This window comes from Pelodiscus sinensis, chromosome 3 (assembly GCF_052426305.1).
Source record: "Pelodiscus sinensis isolate ZL-2025 chromosome 3, ASM5242630v1, whole genome shotgun sequence".
Classification (NCBI taxonomy): Eukaryota; Metazoa; Chordata; order Testudines; family Trionychidae; genus Pelodiscus; species Pelodiscus sinensis.
The window spans coordinates 109,617,772-109,645,128 of NC_143054.1; the positions used below are offsets into that span (position 1 = coordinate 109,617,772).

A 27,357-nucleotide genomic window follows, 5' to 3' on the forward strand; every position below is an offset into this window, starting at 1 on the left:
GACTCTGGGGCAGAGCAGCTGGGGCGCTGCCGATTGGTCCTGCAGCGCCCGCTCTGGGCACTACTGGACCAACCCGGCAGCACCCCAGCTGCTCTGCCCCAGGTCCTGATTCAGCCGCTGCTGGTCAGTTTCAGCAGCGGCTGAATCAGGACGTCTGGGGCAGAGCAGATGGGGTGCTGCTGGGTTGGTCCAGTAGCACCCCAGCTGCTCTGCCCCAGGCGTCCCCAAGTCAGCTTCTGCTGAAACTGACCAGCGCTGACTACAGGAAGCCCCAGGCAGAGTTGCTCTGCCCCGGGCTTCCTGGAATCAGCTGCTGATCAGTTTCAGCAGCAGCTGACTTGGGGACGCCTGGGGTTCTTAAGTTGATTCTGTATGTAAGTCAGAACTGGCGGTCAGTTTCAGCAGTGTCTGAATCTGGACGCCAGTTCCGACTTACATACAGATTCAACTTAAGAACAAACCTACAGTCCCTATCTTGTACGTAACCCGGGGACTGCCTGTATTTTGTGTTTAGGTCATCTAAAATTGACCACTCTCTCTAGCTAAATCATGTTCTCCTAGTTTCTTGCCCATATGCACTGCCCTTATTCTACATGCACCTGAGAGCAAGGAAAGGGAGCAAAAAGCATTTACAATTATATTATGGCTTGGGTTGCTGCCAGTGACTGATTGAATGTTGTTATTCATAATCTGCCTAGTGACACTGTGCAAACTCATTTGATTTCATCTGTCTAATTTCCAGCCAGTAGGCATCTTTGTTACCAAAAACACCACCAAAATATTCACCTTTATTAGAAGGCTTAAGAAAGAAGCAACAGGCTGAGTTGATGTGGAAATATAAATATCCTACCACTGTATAGGTGTTCTCTCCAGATAAATAATTGAGATGCATTTGTAGAACAGTGTGGAGACCCCCTATGTATCTGTGAAGTGATATTTTAATTCACTTTTTCTTAATTTCACTTTCCAGGACTCTTAGTTCAGTAACTTTTGTAAAAATGTCACTCAGTGTTTAACATTTATATAGTATGCAGTGGAAGAGAAGTAGACAAGGTGAAAATAAAGGTTTAAAAAATTCACTAAGCCAGAGATACACATGAGGAAAGTAATATACACGAATCCTGACTGTTTAGAATGATGTTTACCTCTGAACATGGATACTCACTGATACATACAGAGAGTATGTATTTGGAAAAACTGTAGACTTTCTTGGCTAGCTTCTGTGGGAAAATACTTGATCAGTTGATGGCATTACTCTACTTAAATATGTGCAGAATAACTTAAACTCTGGAGCAATATATTTGTTTGAAAATGTGCCATCATGGGAAGCTTTCATTCACCAAGGTCACAAAAAGGGGAGTAGGAGAAGCAAGTTGAACTTTAGATGCTTTCTGGCTTGTTGTGTTTCTATTGTGCCTGTGGCTAAGCAGTGAAGTTGTAAACGGTTTGTTTGCCAAAACTGAAAGTTTATTAGAAATGTGCTTGTTTTGATTAAAGGGGGAGAGGGGGAGCTGTGACATCATAAAACCATAAGCTGTTATTTATTCTTTACTAGTTTGTTTAACTTAGCCTTGTAGATATCTTATTTTAACCCTGTGTTAATTTCAAGCTATTATGGTTCATGCTGGACATACTTTAAGGATATTAGATATTGTGTATTTTAGCATTTGTATAGCTGCAACAATTTCTAGCAGTTACACGGTCTCTAAAATACTCCCTGGGTGTTGGCCTGGCAGCCAGTGTGCTCCCAGCCCCACTCCTGGAGAGTCCCTTGCTATCCCGCGCTGCTTCCTCTACAGCAGAGGCAGCAGTGCGGGGTGGCAAGCAGAGCTGTTGTGCGAGCGGGATCCGGTTTAAAAATTGGCTCCTCACCATACCGGCTCCTCCCTGTCACCCCTATCCAGGGTGGGGGAGGGGAGGGTGAGATCCCCACAGCCAGAGGCTGCTCCAGCATCCCACCTCCCGCCACCCCAGGCAGCAGTACTGGGGGAGGGAAGCAGGTGGCTCTGTAGAGCCGGCTCATGTGGAGTGCATATCAGCTCCCACCTGCCCCACCCCTGTGCTACTGCCTCTCAATGAGAAGCAGCAGTGTAGGAGGGGAGGTGGCTACACAGGATCTGGTGCTCGTGGGCAGCCAGCTTTGAATCCTGCCCCCTTCACTACTACGTCTGTGGGAGGCAGCAGGCAGGGGGCAGGCAGTTCCACGGGAACCAGCCTGCATGGGGAGTCGCCTTTAAGCCAGCTCCCCATGGGCACTAGCTTCCACCTCCCCCACTCTTGCTACAGGAAGCAGGAAGGGAGGACGGGTTGCGTGTAGTCGTTTGGATTAACCGATAAGCCTAGGCTTAAAACAGTCAAAGAATATGCACAGTATGTCATAATCAAAGAGAGGTTGGAGAAGTTCTTCCTGCATCATTCTGCTGTTCCCTTTAACAGAATACCTATCTTCCAAAAAATGGAGGCTTGGAGCGTGCAGCAGTGGCCATAAATATCAAGAATATTCTAAGTGGCCTCCTTTTAAACTTAGCCACATTCCACACTGTTACGTAAGGGTTGTGTTATCCTGACACTCCCTACTGTGGTTTCAATTAAAACACTTGATGCTCCTCACAGAACATCCATTCATTTTTGATACCCTGGCAAATACAAAAATGAGTGTTTCCAAACTTTGATTTAACAATACTGTTTAGCAGCATTCTTTGGTTATTTATAGGAAAATATAGTCCCCTTTTTTTGTGTAACATGAACAATGGTTTTTAAAGTGTTTTATAACAGAGATTCAAGCATTGTACTTCCTTTCAAGGTACAAGGACTCTAAGAGGGTTTCTTTTATTGAGGATCTGCAATATGAAGACTTCATAGGATGAACCATTTGCTTTCTTCATGGAAAGTGGTTTTCCTGACGTAAGAGGTAGTGGATTCTTACGGTATGAACTAGGATTCCCTTGAAGCTGGGTGGCTGCTCCACTGCCTATTAAGTTTTAAAAAGGTGCTTGGTGCTCTCCCACCATGGCAGCTCCCTGCTGGGGCTGGAGGAGTATGCCTGTCCCTTGACCATGACAGCTCATTGCTGGAGCCAGAGGAGAGAAACACTTCTTTGGCCCCAGCAACAGGACTGGATTAAGAAAGGGAATTTAGAGATGCAGCTGATAAAGTCCCAGTGTTTGAGGCCAGCACTTCCAGCAAGAGGGTGGGTAGGGAAGCTCCATGTGCTGCCATTCCATCCCCCCTCCCTTCCAACGGGAGCCGCGTCACCAGGAGCGTCGGGAAGGTCTGCCCCCATACTGCCCTCAGCTGGAGACTCTGCTCTTGCAGCTCCCATTGATCAGGCATCATCATAGCCAATGGGACCTGCATAGAGTGGGGCTATGCAGAGCTACCTGTTCTCCCCACACATACACACACAACAAATGGGAGCTGCTCCAGGTATGCACCCAGCCTTGAGCACCCTCCTGCACCCTAAGTCCAATGCCCTCCTAGACCCCACGCTACAACCCAGCACCCCAGTCCTGAGCTCATTCCACCACTCTAGTTCCCTTTTAGATGCCCAGCCCTGAGCCCCCTCCTGCATCCTAACTCCCACACAGACCTCGCACTCGCATCCCAACCTGGCATGAGCCCACTCCTACACTCTAAATCCCTTGAACCAAGCCTGGAGCCTTCTCCTGCCCCACCAAACATCTCATCTGAAGCCCCATAACAGAGCCCACTCCCCAGCCAGAGTGCTCATTATCCCAACCCTTCCTACATTCTGAACCCCTCAGTTCCATCCCTGCCACAGATCGTCCATGCGCAGAATGAATTTTGTTACGTACACCAATATGGAAGAGATGTCGCACATTGTCTCTATATTGGTGCACATAACAAAATTAATTCTTCACATGGACATAAAAAATGATAGGGAACTCTGGTATGAACCCAGGACAGGAAGCTGCCTAAATTTTAATCTCGGCCATGAAACTGACTCCTTCTGTGGCCTTTGGCAACTCATTTAATGTTTCTGCCTCCTTTTCCCCTTTATAAAATGGGGATTCCATATACATGTTCTTTAGCTGTATTGAGGGTGAATTATTTCATGTTTGTAAAATGCATTAAAAATTAAAACCCATAGGCTTGGAAGGATTAGATATTTATCAGTAAATGTCGCTAAACATTGATGTTGATGTCCACACACTAACAAAAAAATCAATCAGTAATAATCAGAATTGACATATGCACAATGCAATTGAGGACTGATTAGAATTTGATTTTAGGATATTTACTGTTGGTAATTTCTTTTAATGGTTATGAAACCCTAATTTTTTTTAATTGATCCTGTCAAGCCTGTGTATAATGTTTGTTTGTAGTATTAAATGTGCGGTACAAATTTTTTAATTTGCAAAGTGTGTGTGTGTGTGTGTGTGTGTGTGTGTATATATTTATATAAATGGTATTTTGTTTGTCCCATGCTAGATGTGGCGTGTGTGTTCAGCAAATAAGAGCATTTATTTTAGTCTTTCATTTTAGAATAAGTTTGTTTATTAATATTGCAGCAATGAGATATAATTAAATCAGACATCATTTCTAAATATTTTTTTCTTCTTGAATCCATTATTTCTATTTGGGAAATTTCCAAAGTGTGATTCCATTAATGTGCATTAGCTGCCTGCCCTTTGGATCATTAGCTTGATTGCCATCTGGTCATTCATACTCCCTATTAAGCTATGTAAAAACTCTAGATTTCAGCCATATTTTGAGTTGACATCAAAAAGGGAGATTGTTGTTCCGTAATGGAGTAGGAATGGGCAGATTTGTTTTATCCTAAGCAGATAAATTGGCACCAGCTACAAGGCAGCCTGTAGTTTTTCTGCATTACTACCATATTTATCAGGCACAGTGGGTAAATTATTAGTACTTTCCAGTGTCAGAATGCATATTCATCAGAGTTATTTTAAAAATGTCTCTAAGACTAGCTGGCCATCCACTAATAAAAATTGCAAAGGCCTTTTTATTTGAAAACCTTTAAAATATTAATGTAAATCATTTTCTACATTAAACCCTGCTCATTTTAATAGCTTCATTTTCACCTCCAGGCACATGTATCAGAAATCAGACAAGCCTCATCATTCAATGCAGCAGGCATCTAGCTGTGCCTGCTCAATAGATTGCAGCCATTAAACATCTTGATATCACACCCTTAATTAGAATGCAGGAATATAGCCAAAAATGTGAGTCAGAGTTTACCCAGAGTTTAAAAGAAAAAAGCTTTTAATTCTGAATCTTGTATGTAGCGCTCTCTTGCTCCCTCTCCCCTAGTCCTACAACATCTATGTTACAGGACTCTCCACTTAGTTCCCACTGGGGATGTAAAATCCTTCTTAACTTGGTTAAACGGTTAAACATAGTGCTGACACTGCATTTAACCAGTTAAAGAGGGTGTGAGAGGTGGAGGTGCTGCTCCATCGATGGAGTGGCTCCTTGCCAACACCGTGGCTCCCACCCCTTTGGGGGCTATCACTGACACTGTGGGTCTCCCCCCCCCCCATGAATGCTGCCACTATGACTCCCAACTTCTCGTCCCTCCCCTCCCCCCCATCCCACGCACACACAGGGAGCCCGGTTGGTCTAGTGCAGCCTTGAATAGCTGCAAACAGCTGATTCATGGCATTCGAGGGTGGGAAGGGGAGAAATGGAGACTGAGTGCCTACCAGCTGATTCATGGTGCTCCAAAAGTGTTGGGAGGGAGGCAGAGGAGTAAGAAGTGGGGGGCTTCAGTGCCCCAGTACACAAGAAGGGTTTGGGGGAGGAGGGCAGAGAGGGACTGTGCAAGCTCCAGGTTGCCCACCACTGGTCATGTGGCTCACTGAGATGGAGGGCCACTCATGCAGCCCACTCACTAGTCTTGGTTGCCCACCCCTGCTGTATCACATGCAAGACCATAAATAACTTCATCTCCCTCCTCCCCGCATTTTCCACTGCAATTTCAAACTTCTTGTCCTCAATTTCAGGACCCTTCATAACTCTGACCACACATCCACTTCCACTTATTTGTCCTTGCTGCTCTCTCTCTTCCATCCATCCCACAGCCCAGTTGGCCTTTATTCATGGAACTTTCCACTCCTCTCCTTTTGGTCCCACTTTTGCCATGGCTCTTATAGAAAATCAGCCAACTAATACCTCATCATTGTTAAAATATTAATACAATATTTCTCATGGTTTGGAACCATCAAGCCTAGCCCAATGCAAGTTTGTGCAATCCCATAATAAACTTACTACTGAGACAGGCTGAACAGATTGAACCTCTCTGGTCTGGCAACATCCGTGGTCCGGCATTATTTTAATTAGCTGGATGTCCGCTTATCATGGGGGTGGCTAAATTTCCCAAGGTTCCATAAAGTTTGCTTACAGCTACCAGTGCTGGTTCTTAGTGTTCTGTGCTATTATTTAGCTCTAAAGTCTTCTAAGATCCCAATAAGCAGTGGAAGTATTGGTAATGCTGGTAGACAATATTGACCTCCCATGGGCTGGCACATTCTCTGATTTGGCACAAATCAGGTCCCAAGAGTGCCAGACTTGAGAGGTTCAGCCAGTACCAGCATCCTCTTTCTCCCCTTACCTCTAGTTTTGTCAGAATCATTTGTGCCTTGTTTTTAATTCAAAAGTGCTTCATGACAGGGACCATGTCTTCATTCAGCACTCAGCACAGTAAAATCCCATCCTGACTAGGGTCTATCACACTATAAATAATGTCTCATTACTTTGGAAAAAAAAAGTATAGATTTTTAAAAGCTCTTTTCTTTTTGCGTCAGAGCAGAAAGAAAACACTTTCAGAGAGTATATCATATCAGGGATGATATCCCATGGAAACAAAACACTGAAAACGTTACCATACGAAGTTGACATACAGCAGAGCTATAGTTTGTTTCTGTATTTTTACCTACCTGTCAATGGGAATTGCTGTATGGTCTGGACTGATATAAAAAAATACGGCAGAACTTGACATTCAGCAGAATGATCAGTTCTGAGAAGAATACTCATTAGGGAATCCAGTTCACAGAGTCTGAGAAGTCAACACTTTAATGTTCATATGCCCAGACAAATTGGTTCCTTTCTGGATCTTCTCAGTTAAGAATGAGTTGAGGTAAAGCTTACAAGTCATGGAAAAACTGGAGGAAATTAGTCTTCAGAAAAGGCATTTAGCCTGGGTCTAGGGATGTAATAGTGTAGTTGATTAATTGATAAGCAAAAACTTATAGCTTAATGCTATAGACTACACACAGCCCCTCTTCCCCTTCATCAGTAAATTTTTTAGCAGGCTGGCCGGCAGCCCTGCCCAGTTCCAGCTCACACGAGGCCCGGGAACTTAGCGCCCGCAGGACAGGGGCTGCTGCCACCCCATGCTACTGCCTCTAAGACAGAAGCAGCAGCATGGAGTGGCAGGGATCTCCTAGGGTACGTCTACACTACAGTGCTAGTTCGAACTAACTTAGTTCGAATTAGTTAATTCGAACTAAGCTAGTTCGAACTAACGCGTCTAGAACTAAAAACTAGTTCGAACTAGCGTTTTGCTAGTTCGAACTAGTAAGTCCACATTGAGTGGACTCTGAACAGGGCTTAAGGATGGCCGGAAGCAGTGCCGGCAGGGCATAAAAGGAGGACTTAGAGCATGGAGATGCTGTCTCAGGCTAGCCGAGGGCTGCGCTTAAAGGGTCCCGACCCCCACCCCGGACACACAGTTCTAAGGGGTGCCCCGCTTCCAAAGAAGTTCTGGCTTGGAGTGCCCTGAGTGCCCACACTGGGCACATCACACCACTCGGCCATCAGCCCGGCTGCACTTGCCGCAGGCTGCCATCTGGGGAGAGGGAGTAATTGGGGGGCTGCAGGAGAGCTTCCACCCCCAGAAGCCCGCAGAGCCAGCCCAGTCCTCCCCATCGGGGGCTCGTACCCCATTCCTCCCTCACCTCCTTCCACTTACCCTTCCCTAGCCCCTCTTCTTATTGATGTACAAAATAAAGATAACGTTTCTTCCAACATTGACTCTGTCTTTATTGAACAAAACTGGGGGAGACTGGGAAAAGGAGGTGGGAGAGGGGAAGAGAAAGGCTGGGAGAGGGGAGGGCAACTAACATGATCAGGGGTTGGGAACAGGTCCCAGATGAAGAAAGGCTACAGAGACTGGGACTGTTCAGCTTAGAAAAGAGGAGACGGAGGGGGGACAGGATAGAGGTCTCTAAAAGCAGGGGTTGGGTGGAGAGGGTGCATTCAGAAAAGTTCTTCCTGAGTTCCCATAAAGAAGGACTAGAGGACACCAAAGGAAAGGAATGGGTAGCAGGCTTGAAACTAGTAAGAGAAAGTTGTTCGTCTTGACAAAGCAAATAGTTAACCTGTGGAACTCCTTGCTGCAGGAGGCTGTGAAGGCTACAACTAGAACAGAGTTTAAAGGGAAGTGAGATAAAGTGATGGAGGTTGGGTCCATGGAGTGCTATTAGCCAGAGGGTAAGAGTGGTGTCCCTGCCCAAAGTTTGTGGAAGGCTGGAGAGGGATGGCACGAGACAAATGGCTTGGTCATTGTCTTCGGTCCATCCCCTCCAGGGTCCCTAGGGTTGGCCGCTGTTGGCAGACAGGCTACTGGGCTAGATGGACCTTTGGTCTGACCCAGTACGGCCATTGTAAGCTCAGGGCTCAGTGTCGGGGGTCTCAGTGGACTCCCTTGATTTTCATGCACACCTGGTCCTGGGTGGCCAGGTTGGCAGCTCTCCTGCCCTAGACAGCCACTTTCCTGTGCCTAGTGCGGAGATCATGGACGAGGTCCACGATGTCCGCACTAGCCCAGGAAGGTGCCCGCCTCTTGCGGTCCAGGGCAAGCTCCCGGGAGCCGCCAGCCTGGTCCCGGCAAGAGGGGGTGGGCTGGGGGGCATCGGGTGGGTGGCTCTGTGCCGTGCCAGGTGCAGGGTCTGCTAGCTGGGTGCTGGCAGGCTTGCACCTGGCACGGGCACCGTAGCCAGCCCGTGCCCCTTTAAGGGGTCCGGGGCCGGGAGGGGGGCATAGAGTTTCCCTGGTGTTGGCCAGAGTGGCCACCAGGGAAACCTGGGGAGGGCTAGCCTCCCACTAGTTCGAACTAAAGGGCTACACAGCCCTTAGTTCGAACTAGCTAGTTCGAACTAGGCGTTAGTCCTCGTAAAATGAGGTTTACCTAGTTCGAACTAAGCGCTCCGCTAGTTCGATTCAAATTCGAACTAGCGGAGCGCTAGTGTAGCACCTATTAAAGTTAGTTCGAACTAACGTCCGTTAGTTCGAACTAACTTTGTAGTGTAGACATACCCCTAGAGAGTGGGATCAGAGTGCACTAGCAGCTGGCCCCACCCCTGGGGACTATAAAATAGCCAAGAAACAGATAAGAATTCATATTTAACATCCAATATTTAACATCCCTACTTGGGACATGATATTTTAGCACAGATGCAGAACACCCTGTGTTACTACACTAGAAGGTCAAGAGTATAAAACCTTTGTTGTTGACCCTAGACTAAAAATAAAGTTTAAATATATTTTATAACTATGGGGAAAAATGAGTTCTTAGTGGAATTAGATGACAATATTTCCACTTCTTTACATATGGAATTCATGGCTTATTTAATAAAGATAACTGATATTTTTTTCCAAAAAAGAACATGTGGTAGATTTTATCTATCTGGACGTCAGTAAAGCATTTGGCTTGTTACCACATTGGAAATTAAGCTGCATAAGGTAGGATTAGTACAAGAACTGTAGAGTGGGTAAAGGAGTGGCTACAGGAGAGATGACAATGAGTTATGCTGAAAGCAAAACTTTATGCTGGAAGGAAACTATTATTGGAGTTCGAGGATCAGACTTGGGTAGGGTAGGTAATAATTTTTGCAGGGGGGAGGGTGCCACTCCATGAATTTTGAGAAGTCATCAAGGGCTGGCTCTGGACCCCTAGCAGAAGAGGCGGGCCCCAGACAGAAGGAGCAGAGCTGGGGGCTAGAGTGTTTGTATCTGACACAGATTGTGCCACATACAGACTAGGAAGGACTGTGCAGGGACTGTGCATTGAAAGTGTGTGTGTGTGTGTGTGTGTGTGTGTGTGTGTGTGTGTGTGTGAGAGAGAGAGAGAGAGAGAGAGAGAGAGAGAGAGAGAGAGAGAGAGAGAGAGAGAGAGAGAGAGAGAGAGAGAGAGAGAGAGAGAGAGAGAGAGAGAGAGAGAGAGAGAGAGAGAGAGAGAGAGAGAGAGAGAGAGAGAGAGAGAGAGAGAGAGAGTGATTGATTGATTGATTGATTGATTGATTGATTGATTGGCACAGAGCCTGGCTGTAAATATGTTTGCTCTGCTAATTAGCTGGTGGCCAAATAGAAATGTTTGGTGGGCCAGATGCTGCCTTGGGACTGATCTTGTTTAATATTTTGATGAATGTCCTTGAAAAGTAGGTATATGCCAATGAAATTTGCTGGTAACAAGTTGGGAGGAATCATCAGTACAGAGGACTGTTGCAATATTACCCAGAAAGAATGGGATGACATTGAGACCTGGGATAATAGATTAGGAGTGAAATGTAATAGTACAAAGGGCACAATTATGCACTTAGGGACTAATATCAAAAAAATCTGCTGTAAAGCAGACGGCTCATCAGTAGGAAATGACAAAGGAGGAGAAGGAACTGGGTGTATTTATTAGTTTATCATGGGATGAGTATGAGCCATGCATGTTGGCACTAAAAAGGCAAATGCAATTCTAGGACATATCAGCTGACACATTTCCAGTAGAGAGAAAGAAGTATGAATGCCATCTTACAAGGCACTGGTAAAAGACTTCATCTGGAATACTGCATACAGTTCTGGTCACCCACGTTCAAGAAAAGTAAATCTGGGCTAGAACAGGTGCAAAGAAGAGCTAGTAAGATCATTGGGGAAAGGAAAGGCCCATCTATTAAAAAGAGATTGGAAGAGCTTGACTTGTTTATTTTAGCAGAATGAAGGCAGAGAGCAAAATGGTTCCCCACTATAAATACATTAGAGGTTAGCCCAAGGCAGGGAGAAGAGTCATGTAAGCTAAAAGACAATGTTGGCACAAGAAAACATGGGAAGAAACTGCCCATGAAGAAATTTATGCTAAAAATTAGAAAAGGAGGAGTGAGATTCCAGACCAGCCTCCCTATAGGATTTGCGAGGGCAAGTGACCTGGCTTCCTAAATGTAGGAATAGTTTTGTATGCAGGGTTGTGTGCAATGGCAGAGTACTGGACCCTGGGATCAAGCCGTTTCCTTACAGTCCTATGTTTCTGATCAGTGATACAATAACCACAATTTGCCTGGACAGCAGAGATGAGGCAAACAAAATTTGTTTTTCAATCAGCAACGTCTCTGTCCACACTTAAATCAATGGCTCTTTGCAAGAGTGCATATTTCCCATTACCTTCCTTTGCAGAATCACAAGCATCTTATTTCGATTTTTTTCCTGCTCTTTTAAGGAGAAAGGAGGAAGAAAAACACCTCTAATCTATTAGTCCAGGCAAGCAGTGACTGAAAGTTATTACCATCCTGTGGCTATTAATGGCTTATATAAAATAAATTGGTGGTGTCAAAGCAATTCCTAATGGATAGGTGTTCACATCACTAAACCACATGGATGCAGAGCCTTAACCCATGTGATGTGTAAAGATGATTCCCCAGGTCAAAGCTGAGGCACACTACACTGGTGGTGCAATAATGAAGAATTGTGCTATTGCTGTCTGCAGTACACCTGTTCTTTAAAAAATAGATTTCAGTCTCCAGAGCTTTCAATTAGGCACCATTCATGAGAACTAAATAATGACAAAGACAGAAATCGAGCTGTTCCTGTGAAATCTGCATCCTGGATTTTATTATGCCAAAGTCTTGAAAGCTAGGTAATGTTTGCTGAAATGAGATTAACATGATGAACTCAACTCTCTCTCTCTCTCTCTCTCTCTCTCTCTCTCTTCCCGCCCCCTATGAATACCTCTCATTTCAGATCTTTTCTAAAAGACTGCAACCCTTTTGGTAATTAATAAATGGCCACTGGCTCTTTTTAAGTACTTTAGAAGTTAAATTATGAGACCATATAATCAACCAGATGTCAGGATTAAAAATGAAACAGGACTGTGTTTTAAAAAAAAATAGCAAGCTGATCCTCTGCCATATTCCCTCTCTCGGTAACCCCTACAGGTTGACATTGTACAGAACTAGCTTTTTTTTTCCCCCCCAGTATCTTATACCCTCAGAATTCAGAAAACTGCATCTATTCAGACACTGGTGGATCTAGTTAACTGTACATGAGTGAGTCGCTTTATCAACAGTTACATATTCTTCTACTTATTAAAAGTTTGCTTGCTGCTTGGGCTTTGAAATTTGGTGTCCGTTAGGGACAGGTCTGAATATTTGAATCGGAGTATTTTCCTAAAGCATCTATAATTGGAAGGAGTGAAATTTTCTTGGTATTGAGTACACATTGTGTCTGTTCTATGCAAGTCAGTCTGTCAGCAGCAGACTCCTCATGTGAAAGAAAGAGACTTTTAACCAAAATATCACTAGTAGAGGGACAGAGTGCATGCACTTGCCACCATGATATCTGATTTATATACATAACTGGCCCTTGTGGGAACATCGTGGGTATGAAATGTACAGGTTTCAATAAATTCAGAGAAAATTAATTTGAGACACTATAGTACAACGCTGGGATTAGCCTCACCTGGAACTCTCCTTCCTACAGAACCTGGATGCCAGGTGGGGAGAGGGTACCGTTGGCAAATTCTCTGGACTCCTGTGATGTCAATGAACTTGTTATTTGACATTTGGTTCTGGCCATCAAATTACTCAATTGACGGACAATAGTACCAACCATCAGTGGTAACCTGGTTCCCTTAAGCCAGATAGGGGCTTTTCCCACCACCTGTGGACTAGTTCTTCCTGAAAGTTTTTCTCAACATTTTCTAGTCAACAAGGCGCACCTTTTCAGGAATGGAAACAGGTCAAGAGGCTCTGGTTTCAGAGGTGATGTAGAGGGAAGAGAGCTAACATTCATGGGAAGGTGTAAATGCTGTCTACCTGAAGTTGCTGTGTGGAGTCAGACATTGGATGCTGAGGGAGGATGTGGGGATTGAATAACAGAGTACATTGTGTTGGAAGAAGATTATAGTAGGTTCTGAAGGGATTTTGAGGAACATACTTGGAACAAGTCACCTTATATTTTTAACCCTTGTTTTCTCACCCTCTGTTTCTCTATCAGAGGGTTTGTAGCTCTCACTTCTGGCATTTTGTCCTTGACTGTGAGCTCAGGACAGGCAACATTTCTGTATTATCTGTAAAACATCCAAAAATATCATGGATGCTGTGGATAATATTAGGATAAGTGACTGAGAATTGTGTGTTTCAAAAAATAGACATGTGAATTTAGTAGCTGCATCTGAGCAATTCACACTCGTGTGATTATTTTTTAAATAAAACCTAAAAAGTTGATATTGTATTATGGTTAGAGAGATCATTTTCTTTAGCTTCAGATGTGCTTTTGTGTCCTCACAGATGAAAATGCTACTTATTTAACTGAGAGAAATGGCTGCCATGTTATGTGATGCACCAATATAATTTGGGTCAATCACCCAACTCCTCTCTGAGTTATAGTGATAGACTTTGCATATTTATTCATTTTTCTTTAAATAACTAAAGAGATGCCTATCCAAAAGCTTCCAGGTTTCCTAATTCACTATGAACAATATTATTTACATCTCAACAGTGTTAAAATGATCAATTCAACAGGAACTTAGCTAGTCATCTACCTACAAAAATCTCTTTCTGCCCTTTTATCATCTAGGAGGAAAAATAACCTGAGTCTTCTCCAAAAAACAGGTGAAATAGATGTCTTTTGTGGTGTTCCCAAAATGTCACCAAAATCTGGATTATTACAGATCAAGGGGAAAGCAAATTCCAGATTTCTAGGGCGTTTCTAGACTACTCTAGACTTTCGAAAGAGGATATGCAAATTCCACGGGAATTTTGAAAGTGAGCTTGAAAGAAGATATGCAAATTTCACGGGATTTGCATATCCTTTTTTGAAAGTCTAGCGTAGTCTAGATATGCCTTTGGAGTCCAGCCACTCACCCCCTCTCTTTTGCATAAGGACAATCCAGTTTAAACAACCTAATAACTGGAACTGCGACAATATGATACTGACAAAAAGAGTTGATCCCTCAAGTAAGCTGGTCCCAGGCCTATAGGACTTTCTGAGACAAAACCAATATCTTAAACCTCAGCTAGATGATGAAAACAGATGAGACACGCCTGTCTCTTTTATTGCAGAGATTATCAATGCTTTTCCAAGGCAGAGCAACTGCCAGCAAATCTCAGACATGGAGACCAAGCCTTTGCTTAAGAAGCCATCACAGAAAAAAAAATCAATGGAAAAACTGATATCAGGTATTAGTCAGCGCCTGAAATAACATTCCAGTGAAGTAGAGCTCTTCTTTCAGACAACAGAATGTGATTAAAGTTGCAAATCTTCTTTATAAGCATTATTTTGTATTTTTGGGAGTAGTTAACATTTTAACAGTATCTTCATATCAAGAGTATGAGTGTAACAAGCCTCCTTTATGTTAGTTTTCTCAACAAAAAACAAAACAAAAAAAAGAGAACTTCATTTTATTGTCTGTGTTTTACCAGGTTTGGACAAATCTTCATGAAATCTTATAATATACTTTTTTATTAAGCGTTGACTAAAAATTGTTGCTGAGAAACTTTCATAAACCACATATTTGAGTTGAGTCGCTAAAACATTTGCTGGAATTATATTTTTAAAATATTGTTTCATTACTACAATAAGTGAGTTTTGTTTTGTTTTAGAAATTATGCCATTTCTAGGTCTAAATGTATTAGGGTTTTTTTTTTCTTTTTTGTTTTTTTTGAGCTGTTGATTCTTTTCCAAGAAAGCCCCAACTTTGCTTGCATTATGCATCTGTTTTTCCAATCTGGGGGGGTTATTTTTTAAAAGACAGGATGAAGGTCACTTAAGAAAGCTTTCTGTCTTGGGGATAGCTCTACAGCATTCCCTTTGTAGGTATATTTTCCTCTGTTGCTTCAAACCAAGCAGCCATATCATCTGTATTTCTTTTCATTAAACACTGTGGCTACGTCTACACTGGCCCCCTTCCGGAAAAGGGGCATGTAAATTTCACTAGTCGTCGTAGGGAAATCCGCGGGGGATTTAAATATCCCCCGCGGCATTTAAATAAAAATGTCCGCCGCTTTTTTCCGGCTTTTAAAAAAGCCGGAAAAGAGCGTCTAGACTGGCCCCGATCCTCCGGAAAAAGTGCCCTTTTCCGGAGGCTCTTATTCTTACTTTGAAGTAAGAATAAGAGCCTCCGGAAAAGGGCACTTTTTCCGGAGGATCGGGGCCAGTCTAGACGCTCTTTTCCGGCTTTTTTAAAAGCCGGAAAAAAGCGGCGGACATTTTTATTTAAATGCCGCGGGGGATATTTAAATCCCCCGCGGATTTCCCTACGACGACTAGTGAAATTTACATGCCCCTTCCGGAAAAGGGGCCAGTGTAGACGTAGCCTATTTTTCTTCTTCTTTTACTTACTCTCTGCTTTTACTTTTATACTATTTTCCTTTCCTGCTGAAAACATGCACTGTTACTGAAGTTTTATAGAGCCCCAATTCTGTAAATTGGCCTATATGTATGAGTTTGGTGGATGTCAGAGAGATTACTCCTCTGCTTAAAATGAAGAATGTGTGTAAGTGTTTGTAGTATCAGATCCTCATGATTGCTTCTGGCCAATGAGTTCACTTTATCTCCATAGGCCTTAAGATTGTGAGTAATTCAAGTAAAGAAAATGGTTGGCCAGATCCTCAGCTGGTGTAAATAACCATAGCTCCTTTACATCGGTTTAGAACAGTGTTCCCAAATTCTGGTATGTGCCCCTTTAGGGGGGCATAGAGGAATGTGGGGGCACGTAGCAGGGTCCCCTTGCCAGCTTTAGCCCCAGCTCTTCCCCCCACCTCTAGCTCTTCAACACAGCTCCAGCCCCGTCCCCCAGTTCCACTCTACCACTCCCCCCCAGTCCAGCTCTGCCTTTAGCCCCTGCTCATCACTCAACCACAGTTTATCCCCCAGCAATGCCTTCAGCTCAGCTGGTGAGCCAACTATTCAGTAATGGAGGTGGGTGAGACGTGAACTGATTCCATTATTTTGGGTGAGGGGTGGCAACAGGAAAAGTTTAGGCACTCCTGGTTTAAGAGTTGGCTGGGTGTTTGTATAATAATAAAATCAAGATAAACTTAATGCATGTGTGTGTTGCGGTGATCTTCATAAGTGGAGTTTTTCTGTTGTATTGATTTTAATGGAGAGGGTAGAGAATATACAATCCTCTCTTCTAGGATTTTATTGCTAAACCATCCAAAATTATAACTCTACCATATTCCCTTAGGAAACACCATCTGTTTTCTGCACAATTTCAGTTTCAAAGGGTTCAGAAGTGTCTTAGTTTATCTGATTGTGCCCTTTTATTAATTAAACAATGTGAATAACTCAGATTCCACAGCGAGACTAGCATAACTCCATAAACCACAAGAAGGAGAAATTTACTTCCTGGGGTCTTCAGAGATTTTTCATATCCTGTATTTTTTTGGTTTATTTGTTTCCATTCTTTGTCTGAGATACATAGTGTTTGTTCCCACCACATCCCAATTTATAGATCTTATTCTGCTTGCAAAGCAGACAAATGTTGAAATGCATCTGAAAGACACTAAACACAAATTGCTTATAAATGTCAAATCATCTGCTTTAAAAATACATTGTCGAATCCTATAAAGATTTTTAATTTTGTTTATATATTGGAAATAAGAGACAGGTTATGTCAAGCATGGATAGGAAGCTGTACAATAAAAATGGAAGCTAAACAAAATGGTTCATGCTGGGAAATCTTGATCTGGCTAATAGAATACCAGAACCTGATCGTGCAACTTGTAATCATATTCAGTTGAAATTCATCCCGGTACCTAGGCCTTATGCATCACTTAAGGCTTCAGTTTAGCATTTAGTTGAGATTTAAATTGTATACAGGTCTTCTATCACCTTTGCATAAAGATGATGCTGGTAAGGAGGCAACTGCTGATCATTTACTCACCCACATAGTCACGACTCCAACACATTTCTCTGTAACGTTAGAAGATTAGTTTGCCTGTAAGTGAGTCAGAAGATACACCAAAGCCTATGTCTTTTATTTGTCAGGAGGATGCCTAACTATTGTTGCAATAAGCACTTTAGAAATGCCTAAAGTGCAGGTGCATTGAGGCTTAAAGATTATGGTAAGTATTAATTACCGTATGGTGTAGCAAATATCACATCAGTGCTGAGCAAAAGTGAAGTGATATGGAGGAAAATAGAACTATAGCAATGCCAAGTACTGTATCTACTATATATTTTAGCTTGTGCATGTGTCTATGTGTCCGTCCATCTATTCCAGAATTCCTCCTAAATGGTAAGAGCTAGGACCACCAAATTTGGTAGGCAGCTTCCTCTTTATCGTCACTTAAAACTAGGTCATGGTTTGATTGGGCCAGTACAATGAAAATGTACATGGAATGTGACTGTTTCACATTGAAAGGGAGGGATGTGATAACAAGGACAGTTATACTAATGCATGACCACAGGAGGGCAGCAAGCACGGGGACAGTTATACTCACAAATGACCACAGAGGGGCAAAAAGGGGCCCCAACCCTGGGGAGTAGCCACTGGCTGGCAGTACAGCCCCCACACCCCAGGCTGCCCCCAGGCCACCTTACTGCAGAGCCACAGGGAAAAGCCAGCAAGTGGCTTGGATGCCCTCTCCTCCCCATCCCAACCAGCCCCAGGGAGAAGCCAGAGGGTGGGCTGTGTTCCCTGGGCAGCCCCAGACCTGGGCAATAAAGACATTTAGACCAAATAATATTGATTGAATACTATGCACCCAAGGAAGTAAGTAAAACTGATGCAAAATCTCCAACCAGTACAGTACATGGCAGAAACTAGTGTATCCTCTAGAGGAGATCTGTATGTAAATAGTAATTGAAGGTGCTAATTACATTTTCTGGGTTATCACATATAAATATAACAAATTATCTGTAGTGGACATATCCAGCAAATACATATACTTAACAAATCTGAAATTTAAATAGCTTAAAATGCTACCTTTGCTAGCATTTGGGATTCTGCATGTGGAATTCAGTTCTAAAAGTGCCACAAACAATTTCACAAAGCTTCTCTCTGGGACCATATGTCCCATTCTGGCTGGGACAATCTCTTTTTTAGACCCTGTCCCAGGCATCCTGACTTTTTTTGATGAAAGTTGGCATTGGTCCTGTATGCCAACTGATCATCACCAGTCCCAGAAGAGATATGGGGGGCTCAGCCCAGCCCCAGACATCAGTCAAAAGGGGACCTGAGGCTGGCCCCACATGGGCAGGAGACAGAGAGAGCTTTGGGCTGGGCAAGGGGAGCAGTTTGGACTGGCCCAGGGATATCCTGTTTCCTCTTTGGGAAAATATGGTCACCCTACTTTTCATGAAGAAAAAACCAGACCATCAAGCATGAGTTAGTGCAACTCTTTTAGGGATTGAAGACATGTCAGCATTACCTTGTGGTATCAAAGGCAAAAGATGCTCTGGGAATCAATGGTAAAACTGCACTGATCTCAATAATAGCAGAGTTAGGCTAATACTGAGAACTTTTGAAAATCCCATTTTTAATCTTCTGCCCATTAAACTCAACCAGAACATTTCCTGCCCAATATCCAGACCTAAAATAGGATTGTCTAGAGTTGAGGAGATCTGAGTGAGGATTGCAGAAACTACCACAATGCTATAATCACATCTTTCTAAATGAACTTTCACCATCCTTCCCCAAAAAGGAAAATTAGATGTAGTTCAATATTAGCAAGATTTCTGAGAGCATCCTTAGTTAAAGCTTCCTTAAGAATAATTGACATGCTGCTCTTGTAAGAAAGCATTAGTATCCTACCTTTTTAGTAGGTAGGTGTCTAAAACTCTGACATCATGAATACTTAAGACAGGCAGCAGTTGTATTAGTCCTTTTTCAACTAAAATAATTTTACTTTTATTAGTGTTGATTTCCAAGAAGTATAATTAACAGAATCCACACAATAACTTATATTTAAACCATATTGCTTTTTTCTCCAAAAAACAGTACAGTACATATAGTACTGTACAGTATACATTATATATAGTACTGTAACTGTATGTCTGTAATAGTGTAGGCATAAGCACAAATATTGCACCTATCGCAGAATCTTTGTAAAGGATGATTTGCAGAAAATGGAAAGTTGCAAGAAAGCTTTCAGGGGTGTGTACAGAATTGCAAATGTTAAACATTATTTACTCAAGTGAGTTCCTACAAATTTGCCCCAATTCCCTTCGTGTATTTCATAGCAGATGTTTAAAAGGTTCATGAATTCTTGATAGGTAAGGTTTCTTTTATGGAAAAATCATTCAGATATATTGAAAGAAGAATATAAACATAAAGTCTGCCCCACCTGTGGTTACTGATGTTTCATTGCACTTTGGGCTAGAGAGGGTGTAATAGCTATAGTTTTGGTCAAATTTCAGTTTGGGTAATTTTATTCTGCCTCCATAAATGCCACCGGTAGTTTAATTGGATAACATTCTTATTCACGGCTACTTACCCCAACCTGTTTTTGTAACCTTGCTGTGGGGTATTACATAGTTGCCATATTACATTTTAGAGGTCACTGAGTATCAGTAGTGGGTGAAGTGATCCCTGGGTGAAGTGATCCCTGACTAGTATATATGATGTATAAACTGTGAGACACATTGGAATCTGTTGTGCATGAAAGGCACTGTAGGAGTGTGAAATTCTGATTTGCTGTTTCAGTGCATTTTTCCTTCTGAACAGACTGGCTAATTACCAAAGTGATTTGTTTTCAGAGGAGAATTTGCTCTTTCAAAGCCTGTTATCTGCTTCTGTTATTTACTTTTAAAATACTATTTAGTGCTCATTTAAGATGAAAAGGCTTTGGAGATTGAAGTATTTTATTTATCCACTGAGTATCTTCGGCATCTATAGCAATACAGCTGGCTTCTAAGTTCTGCCAGCTGGGTTTGGGGTAGAGTGTAAAATCCTGATTAATGAGTTAACCGGTCATTAGGTTAACCGGTCTGGGGCTAAGTGGGATCAAGCACCATAACTGGCAACAGGACGCATTCAGTCCCAATGGCAGGATATGCTAAGTGGCTTCTGCCACTGCTGGTGGCAGCAGGCTCCTGGTCCCAGGGCTGCTTCTGCCACTGACAGCAGGAGGCTCCCAGCCCTGGGGTTGGGGCTGCCATGAGTGAGTGGCTACTCCCAGGCACTGGTTAACTGGTACCTGGTAAGCATCACCTGGAAAGGGTAACGCTTACCAGGAACCAGTTACCTGTTCACATCCCTAGTTTGGGGTCAACCTATAAACTCACAAACACTAATCCCTCCCTCTACTTTGGAGGAAATATAAGGCAGGGGAGGGAAAGGAGTGTTGCTTCTGAATATGCAACCATGCAGAAAGTAAGCTTGTCAGGCCTATTGACTTTGCTTTGCAATCTACTGAGCAACCATCTCTCTATCATTCCTTTTAATTTTCATAAAGTGGAGCACTAATGAGGGAGAACTCAATAGTAATCTCTAAGCCATCCAGCCATCTCCTCCTATTTGACCCCTCAGTAAACATAAAGGGCCAAATTCTGTCCTGTGTTACATCGGTACAGCCAACTGGCCACAGCAGAGAACTGACTCCAGGTCACCACTGCTATTCAGAACTGCCGGCAATAGTGACAATGACGAGGCACTTTAGTTTACTCTGTGATTCATTTAGACAAAAGATCTTTTCTGTACTGTGAGTTAGACAAAGTATACTTCATTTGATGCAGCAGGAATTTTTTTAATACAGGTGACATCACTTCCTTTATTCCTCAGTGTCAGAAGAATCACAGCCTCTGTATTAATATTTAAGTGTTCGGAATTCAAACTTCAGAAAATTCAAATGTTTGTCATCCGTTAATGCTGCGTTTCTCAAACTGTGGGTCACAGGCAACTTGAGGGGGGGCACGGTATCACAACGTTTGAGAACCCCTGCGTTAATGTAAATCATGTTGGGTGTCACTTTGCAAGGAATTAGGAGCACAGGGACTGATCATCAGGTAGTGTAACTCAGCATCACTCCATTGACTTTAGTAGTCTCTGAATGATTTACATGGGCAGAGAATCTGGCCACAGTATTAACTAATTAACTTTAATTTAGAATCAGTGATTTTAAGAATGTTATTTGTTAGCATGTGGTGTTTATATGGTGAATGAAGACTGTCCATGTAATAGGATGTACATATCTGTAGATCTACTTTACAAGTTATAGGGAACTTGGGAGATAACCTTTTCTGTGTTATAATAAGGTCATCTCCAACACAGCCAGATGCCAAAGTTTCAAGGGAGCTCTGTATGCATGTAATGTTTTTAATTTTATTATGGCAGTTTTCTATCAAGGGTAAATCCTTAAATTTGAGATGTCCCAAACAAACAAAAAAGACCCTGCTATCCCAATTAGTGCAGGATCTGGTCCCCAAAGAAAGAACAATATTGAACTAATCCCAGATATTAGCCTAGAGTATGTCTGCGCTGCAATTTGAGGTGTGATTGCAGCATAGGTAGATGTACCCATTCTAGCATATCTAAAAACAGTACCATCAATATGCTAGCAAGGGTTGTATGAGCACTCTAGAGATCTTAGACACATACTTGCATTGCTAGCCCACACTATGCCAGTCCTGCTATGTCTACTCTGTTATTTTTATCTGCCCTAGCACACATAAAGCTAGTGTCAATAAAGTAAAACAGCAAAGGGCTCAGAGGTCCTGGCTCAGGCTCAGCCGCTACTGCATTGCCTGGCAGTCGCCCACGGTTGCTGCGGCTGTTTAAAGGGTTTACAATTCTGGCCCCTGCCAGGGTAGAGTCACATCCAGGAACCCTTTAAATAGCCTCAGCAACCCCAAGTGACTCTCAGGCAATGCAGTAGTGGTGGGGCCTGGAGCTGTGAGCCCTTTAAATAGCAGCAATTTAAAAGACTCTCGCATTTCCAGCCTCTGCTGAGGTAAAGCTGAGACCAGGAACTGAGAGCCATTTAAATAGGATCCTGGTGCCTAAGCCACCTCCTGCAAATTCAGTTGCATGGGCAACAGGATATAACTAGAAAGTCACCAGATGCAGTCCGCAGACTGGATCAAAGTGTTAGGTGGGCCAGATCTGGCCCTCAGGCCGCATCTTGCCCAGCCCTGGTCTAGCAAAAGAAAGACACTGAATATATCACCAATCCGCTCATGTTGTCTGAACTCCTTTCCCCATGGAAAGTAGAGTTACTTTATACAGTGTACATGGATATGTACGTTTCTGTGAGGGCATCTTAAGTTATATAGTTTCTTTTCCACTATTGTAATAGTAATATTAAATTAGATTTCAGAGCAAAACTGCAGTGTAAAGCTGTGGATAATGCTGAGTAGGTCATGATCCATGCATTAAAACAGGCTTATAAAGAAGTAGAAGCAGCTCCAGTCTGAGAGGGGCCATTAAAACTTGGGTCTCTGGGGCTAACATATCAAGAGTATGTTTTCCTTTTCTGAGACCCATTAGCATAATACAGCTTGCCCTGTGGCCGGAGAAAATGTCATTTCCCCTACTAGATACATACATTTATTTTAGGCAGAGACCCTATGGTGATTTATCCTAGCTCAGATCTTGGACCTCAAAAGTCGATAGAACAGTTTTGATGCAAATAGGTTCAAACCCAACAAAACACTTGAGCACATGATTAAATTTGAGCACATATAGGGTATGTCTATACTACAAGCCCAGGGGTGTGATTCCCATCTCCTAGAAATATACTCCTGTTACTTCTTGTCTGAGCTAGCACCATAAAAAAAATAGTATATCCAGGGTAGCACAGACGGCAGCAGTGTGTTCTAGCCACCCTGTGTGTGTACCCTTGGCAACTAATCATACTATCATGGCTACACTACCATTTTTAATGCATAGCTCAGAGGAAAGCTAGAGTGAGTATATCTCTAGGAATCACAGCTCAAGCTCAGAGTGTAGCTGTAGCATCTAGATTGTGAGCTCCTTGGAGCAGTAACCCTTTGTTGCATGTTTATACAGGTCCATTACTGGGATTAAAATTCTCAAAAGTGTTCAAATGGTTTAGGAGCCTAAGTCCTATTTTCAAAAGCAATTTAGGAGCACAATGATACGTAGGGTTCCTCACTGCCTAGACTACTTTGGGGAAAATGGGCTCCTACATTTATATTTCAGCCCACACACATGGGGTATGTCTAGACTACATGCCTCTGCCAACAGAGGCATGTAAATTAGATTACCCAACATAGTCAATGAAGCGGAAATTTAAATATCCCCGCTTCATTAAAATAAAAATGGCTGCCGCACTGTGCCGGTTCAGCTGATCGTCGGCACAGCGCGCAAGTCAAGATGCAGATTGGTCGACAGGGAACACCTTTGTCGACCGCTCCCTTATGCCTCGTGAAACGTGGCGGCCATTTTTATTTTAATGAAGCGGGGGATATTTAAATCTCCGCTTCATTGACTATGTCAGGTTGTCTAATTTACATGCCTCTGTCAGAAGAGGCATGTAGTCTAGACATACCCATGGAATTGAATCTTCTGGTGGAACTATTATTGAATTTCTGCTGGAACTATTATTCACTACAAGTTCTATAACTTCTTGGTGCAGTGAATTCTCAGGGAACATGCATAGAGCCCAAGAGCTGGGAATGCATAAATGATGTATTAGGAATCACACACAATTTATTTTAATTAGCTCAGTTCACTCTCAGTGTTAATTAAGTATCCATAGTCATGAAGGTGTTACGGCTCATTCCTTTTCTGTGTCCTGCTTTCATTCACAAAGGCATGCAGTTTAACATGTTTGTAACATGAGAGGAATTCATTTGGGATGGCCTTTTACTTTGATGTACAAAATTCCTGGTATCATAACTTTAAATGGATAAATACTCTAGGCAACTCTTGCATCTTCCTAGTTTTCAACTGTGTCTCAGTTTTATTTTCCCCTTTCCTGTCTCCCATAAGCTCAGATTTATAAAATGAATTGAAGTAGCAGATGGTTTGAAATTTAATTAAAATAAAATTGCAGCTGTAGCTCAGTCCATGACGAACAATCTGGGCCTTTCACTTCATCAACAGTGTGCATGTCCAGTACGATTATCTGCTTACAGTTGCAGTAGTGTAACTTTATTTTATTATTCCCACAGATGAGCACCATGCCAGGACTTCCTACAAGGCCTTGCTTCTATGACATTGACCTTGACCCGGTTACAGAGCAAGTAAAAGGCTTGTTTTGAGAGATGTGCCAAGTTCAGGTGGGTCACGTGTAAGCGTGTATAATGGACTGTTTTCTTTCTCACTTTACAAAATTACTACTTATTTTCAGGAGTAAGAAATTGGTAGGGGTTTTGTCATTGATACATCAAGGAATCAGTATAGAGCAGTGGTTCTCAAAGTGTGGTCCATGGACCACTAGTAATGCACGACTATCTTGCAATTGGTCTGGGGTCTTGCTCTCCTCCCACACATCAAGGAGCCTGTGCTGGCACTCCAGCCCTGCACCCACCAACAAAGTTTGAGTGCCAGTGCCGGCTTCCCGCTGTGGGGGAGAAATGTGGCACGAGCTTTGCGGATTGGATCTGGCTTGTGGGAGCCGCGGAGAAGAGGCTCCACATACTGCAGATCACCACCAGTGGAACAGTGAGAGGCACGGAGCCCGGTAAGCATCCTCCATTTCCCTCCCTTCCAGACCCCATGCCCTCATCCCTTCCCCCCAGACTATCCTTCATCCCACTTCTGCGCCCAAGTTGTCACCCAGACTTCACACCCTCACCCACTTGTTCACCTATTTTGTCATCATAGGTGGTTGGCTAGTGGCCCGCAGACAAATCTGCCTTGAACTGCGTGGGCTGTGGTCCAAAAAGTTTGAGAACCACTGGTATAGAGGATCTAATAGTTTAAGAAATTTGCCTCATCATAAACCCATTATTACTTTGTGTTCTGTCCCTTTACACAGAGATTACAACTGATCTCTGTCTTCTCTGTCATACAACAATATATTTGAGAAGGAGATTGGAGTGATCTCTTTTATTTGACCAACTTCTGTTGGTGAAATACGGAACAAGCTTTCAGGCTCCGCAGAGCTCTTCCTGAGGTGTAGGAAAGGTAATTAGCATGTCAGGGCTTCCTGAGTACTTTTAACAGACCCAAAGAAGAGCTTGTCTCACTCACCAACAGATATTGGTCCCATAAAAATGATTGCGTCTCCCATCTTGTCTGTCTATCACTGGGACCAGCAGGGTATCACCATCACTGCAAACAGTATATTTATTGTATGTATTTCAAGATGTTTTTCCCCCTCCATGTGTTTTTTCTGCAGACTTTTCAAGTCTAAATTTCTTCCTCTTTCCTCTGAAGGTGCATTTTCAAAGCCCCTCATCTTTTCTATTCTAAACTTGCTCTAGCTTGTCTTTCTTTTTAAAAACAAAGTGATCACTGAAACTGAATTCAGTACTCCAGTTGAGGCTTAGAGCATGCCAAGTCATGTTGAATATTTACCTCTCTTTAGACATAATAACCCTGAATAAAAATCAACAAATATGACATTTGACCTTTTTTTTGTTAGTTACTCATTCAGTGTATCATTCCTGGCAACTCTTAGATTCTTCTCAGAGATGCTACTTTCTAGCTACTCTGTCCTGTATTTAGGATAAATTGATTTGCTACTTTTTTGGATGCCCCAAGTACCCAGAGGGAAAAAAATTAACAGTTAATTTGCCTGTGAATTTTCCAGTATTCTTTTCTATTACAGCAATAAATGGTTAGATTGAAAGTTAAATGATGGTATATAAGGTAATTGTCTGAACCGAAATGCTATTGGCTATATTACTGCTGTGTAGCTCCGTGCATAGCATTTCTTGGTACTTACCCTGTTATTTTGGGAGGAATTATTAACACTATAAACTGGATGTCTATTTGCTCATAAAGTGGCATGTTATCCTCTTTGAACAATGTAAAATGACAGCAGAAGCCTATGCTAAGACCTATAAACAGATGAATGTGTGCTTTCTTAGGTGAAATTGTTCAACAAATATGTTTGCTACATAGTCTTATCAAAGTTCATCATACCCAAAGGGTATAAAAAAGCTTTCCTTTTGCTAAATATATCTTCAAGAACAATAATCAGAAAACAAGAGATTCTACTTCTAGCTATGAAAGAACTTTGCTTTGGAGTAATGTACAAAGGCAAAATATTAAACTTGGATTTTTAATCAGATTGGGTATCGTTTGGAGTTGAAAAGGAAATACCAGTATATTAAACTTTAATCTGTTTTTTGTGAATCATGTGCATCCCAGCATACATAGGCTGTGTATGCTAATATCTACCACATGAGGAGAGAACCCTATCAGTGTGAGTTCTGAAGACATTTTGACCATAATATGTTGAAAAATGAGTCTAGATGTTCCAGCTTCAGTACCTATAGTTAGGCCCCTAATAAGTGTTCTGATTTTCCACAGTGCATTGGATACACAGGTATCATTAATGCCAAAGTGGCAGGTGCGCAGCACCTCTGGAAAAAACTGTTACCCTGTAGGGGTTTTTTGCATCTTCTCTTCACTCATAAAATGCTGAGATCTGAATAAGAAGTTCATTTAGCTTTTTAGGGACCTGAAGGGGAAAAAAATGGTAGAACTAAAGATAGAGAAATAAAATATATGGCAGAATTAAAAAAAAAACCCTCAATTTTGATATCTCGTTTTTCCCACCATAAAGTATATGTGCTAGCATAAACATTAATTTTACAATAATATTGTATTTTGCCAGCTAAGATGTGGCTATTGTAAAATATTCAGAGATTAGTCCAAGAACTACAGATGTTTCATTATGAACACACATGCCTAGCTTAGAACAGTTGTGCTAATGTGCATTCTATATCCCATTCTGCACAGTGCTTAACCTCAGGAGGCTTTATAAATATATTAAAACAGGCGATGTTTGTGTCACTAGAATCATTCTGTTGCTATCACTGAGCTCAGCTTTGGACTCCATCGATCTGCCCTTACTTGTCTGTACCGTTAATAAATCTGATGAAAGTTTTCACAAGATTCTGCAGAATAGTACAAACCACGATGTGTACGGGGGGTGTAACTTGGAGTTTGAATTTTTAGAATATAATCTAATAAAAAAATTAATTGAAAAGCAATCAAGGTTGAAAATGTTTTTCAGACAAATGCAGCCA

General features: G+C 42.4%; 1 protein-coding gene across 4 annotated transcripts in view; it reads left to right on the plus strand.

The window, feature by feature from the left end:
- Window positions 1-27,357, plus strand: part of MTHFD1L (methylenetetrahydrofolate dehydrogenase (NADP+ dependent) 1 like) — a 266,470-nt gene that overhangs the window by 220,278 nt on the left and 18,835 nt on the right. For all 4 annotated transcript variants that reach the window (XM_089777293.1, XM_075924433.2, XM_075924434.2 and 1 more), the window contains one exon: window positions 24,325-24,432. In XM_089777293.1, the coding sequence (XP_089633419.1) occupies window positions 24,325-24,414 (90 nt within the window). In that variant the 3' untranslated portion in view covers window positions 24,415-24,432. The remainder of the gene's footprint in view (window positions 1-24,324; window positions 24,433-27,357) is intronic.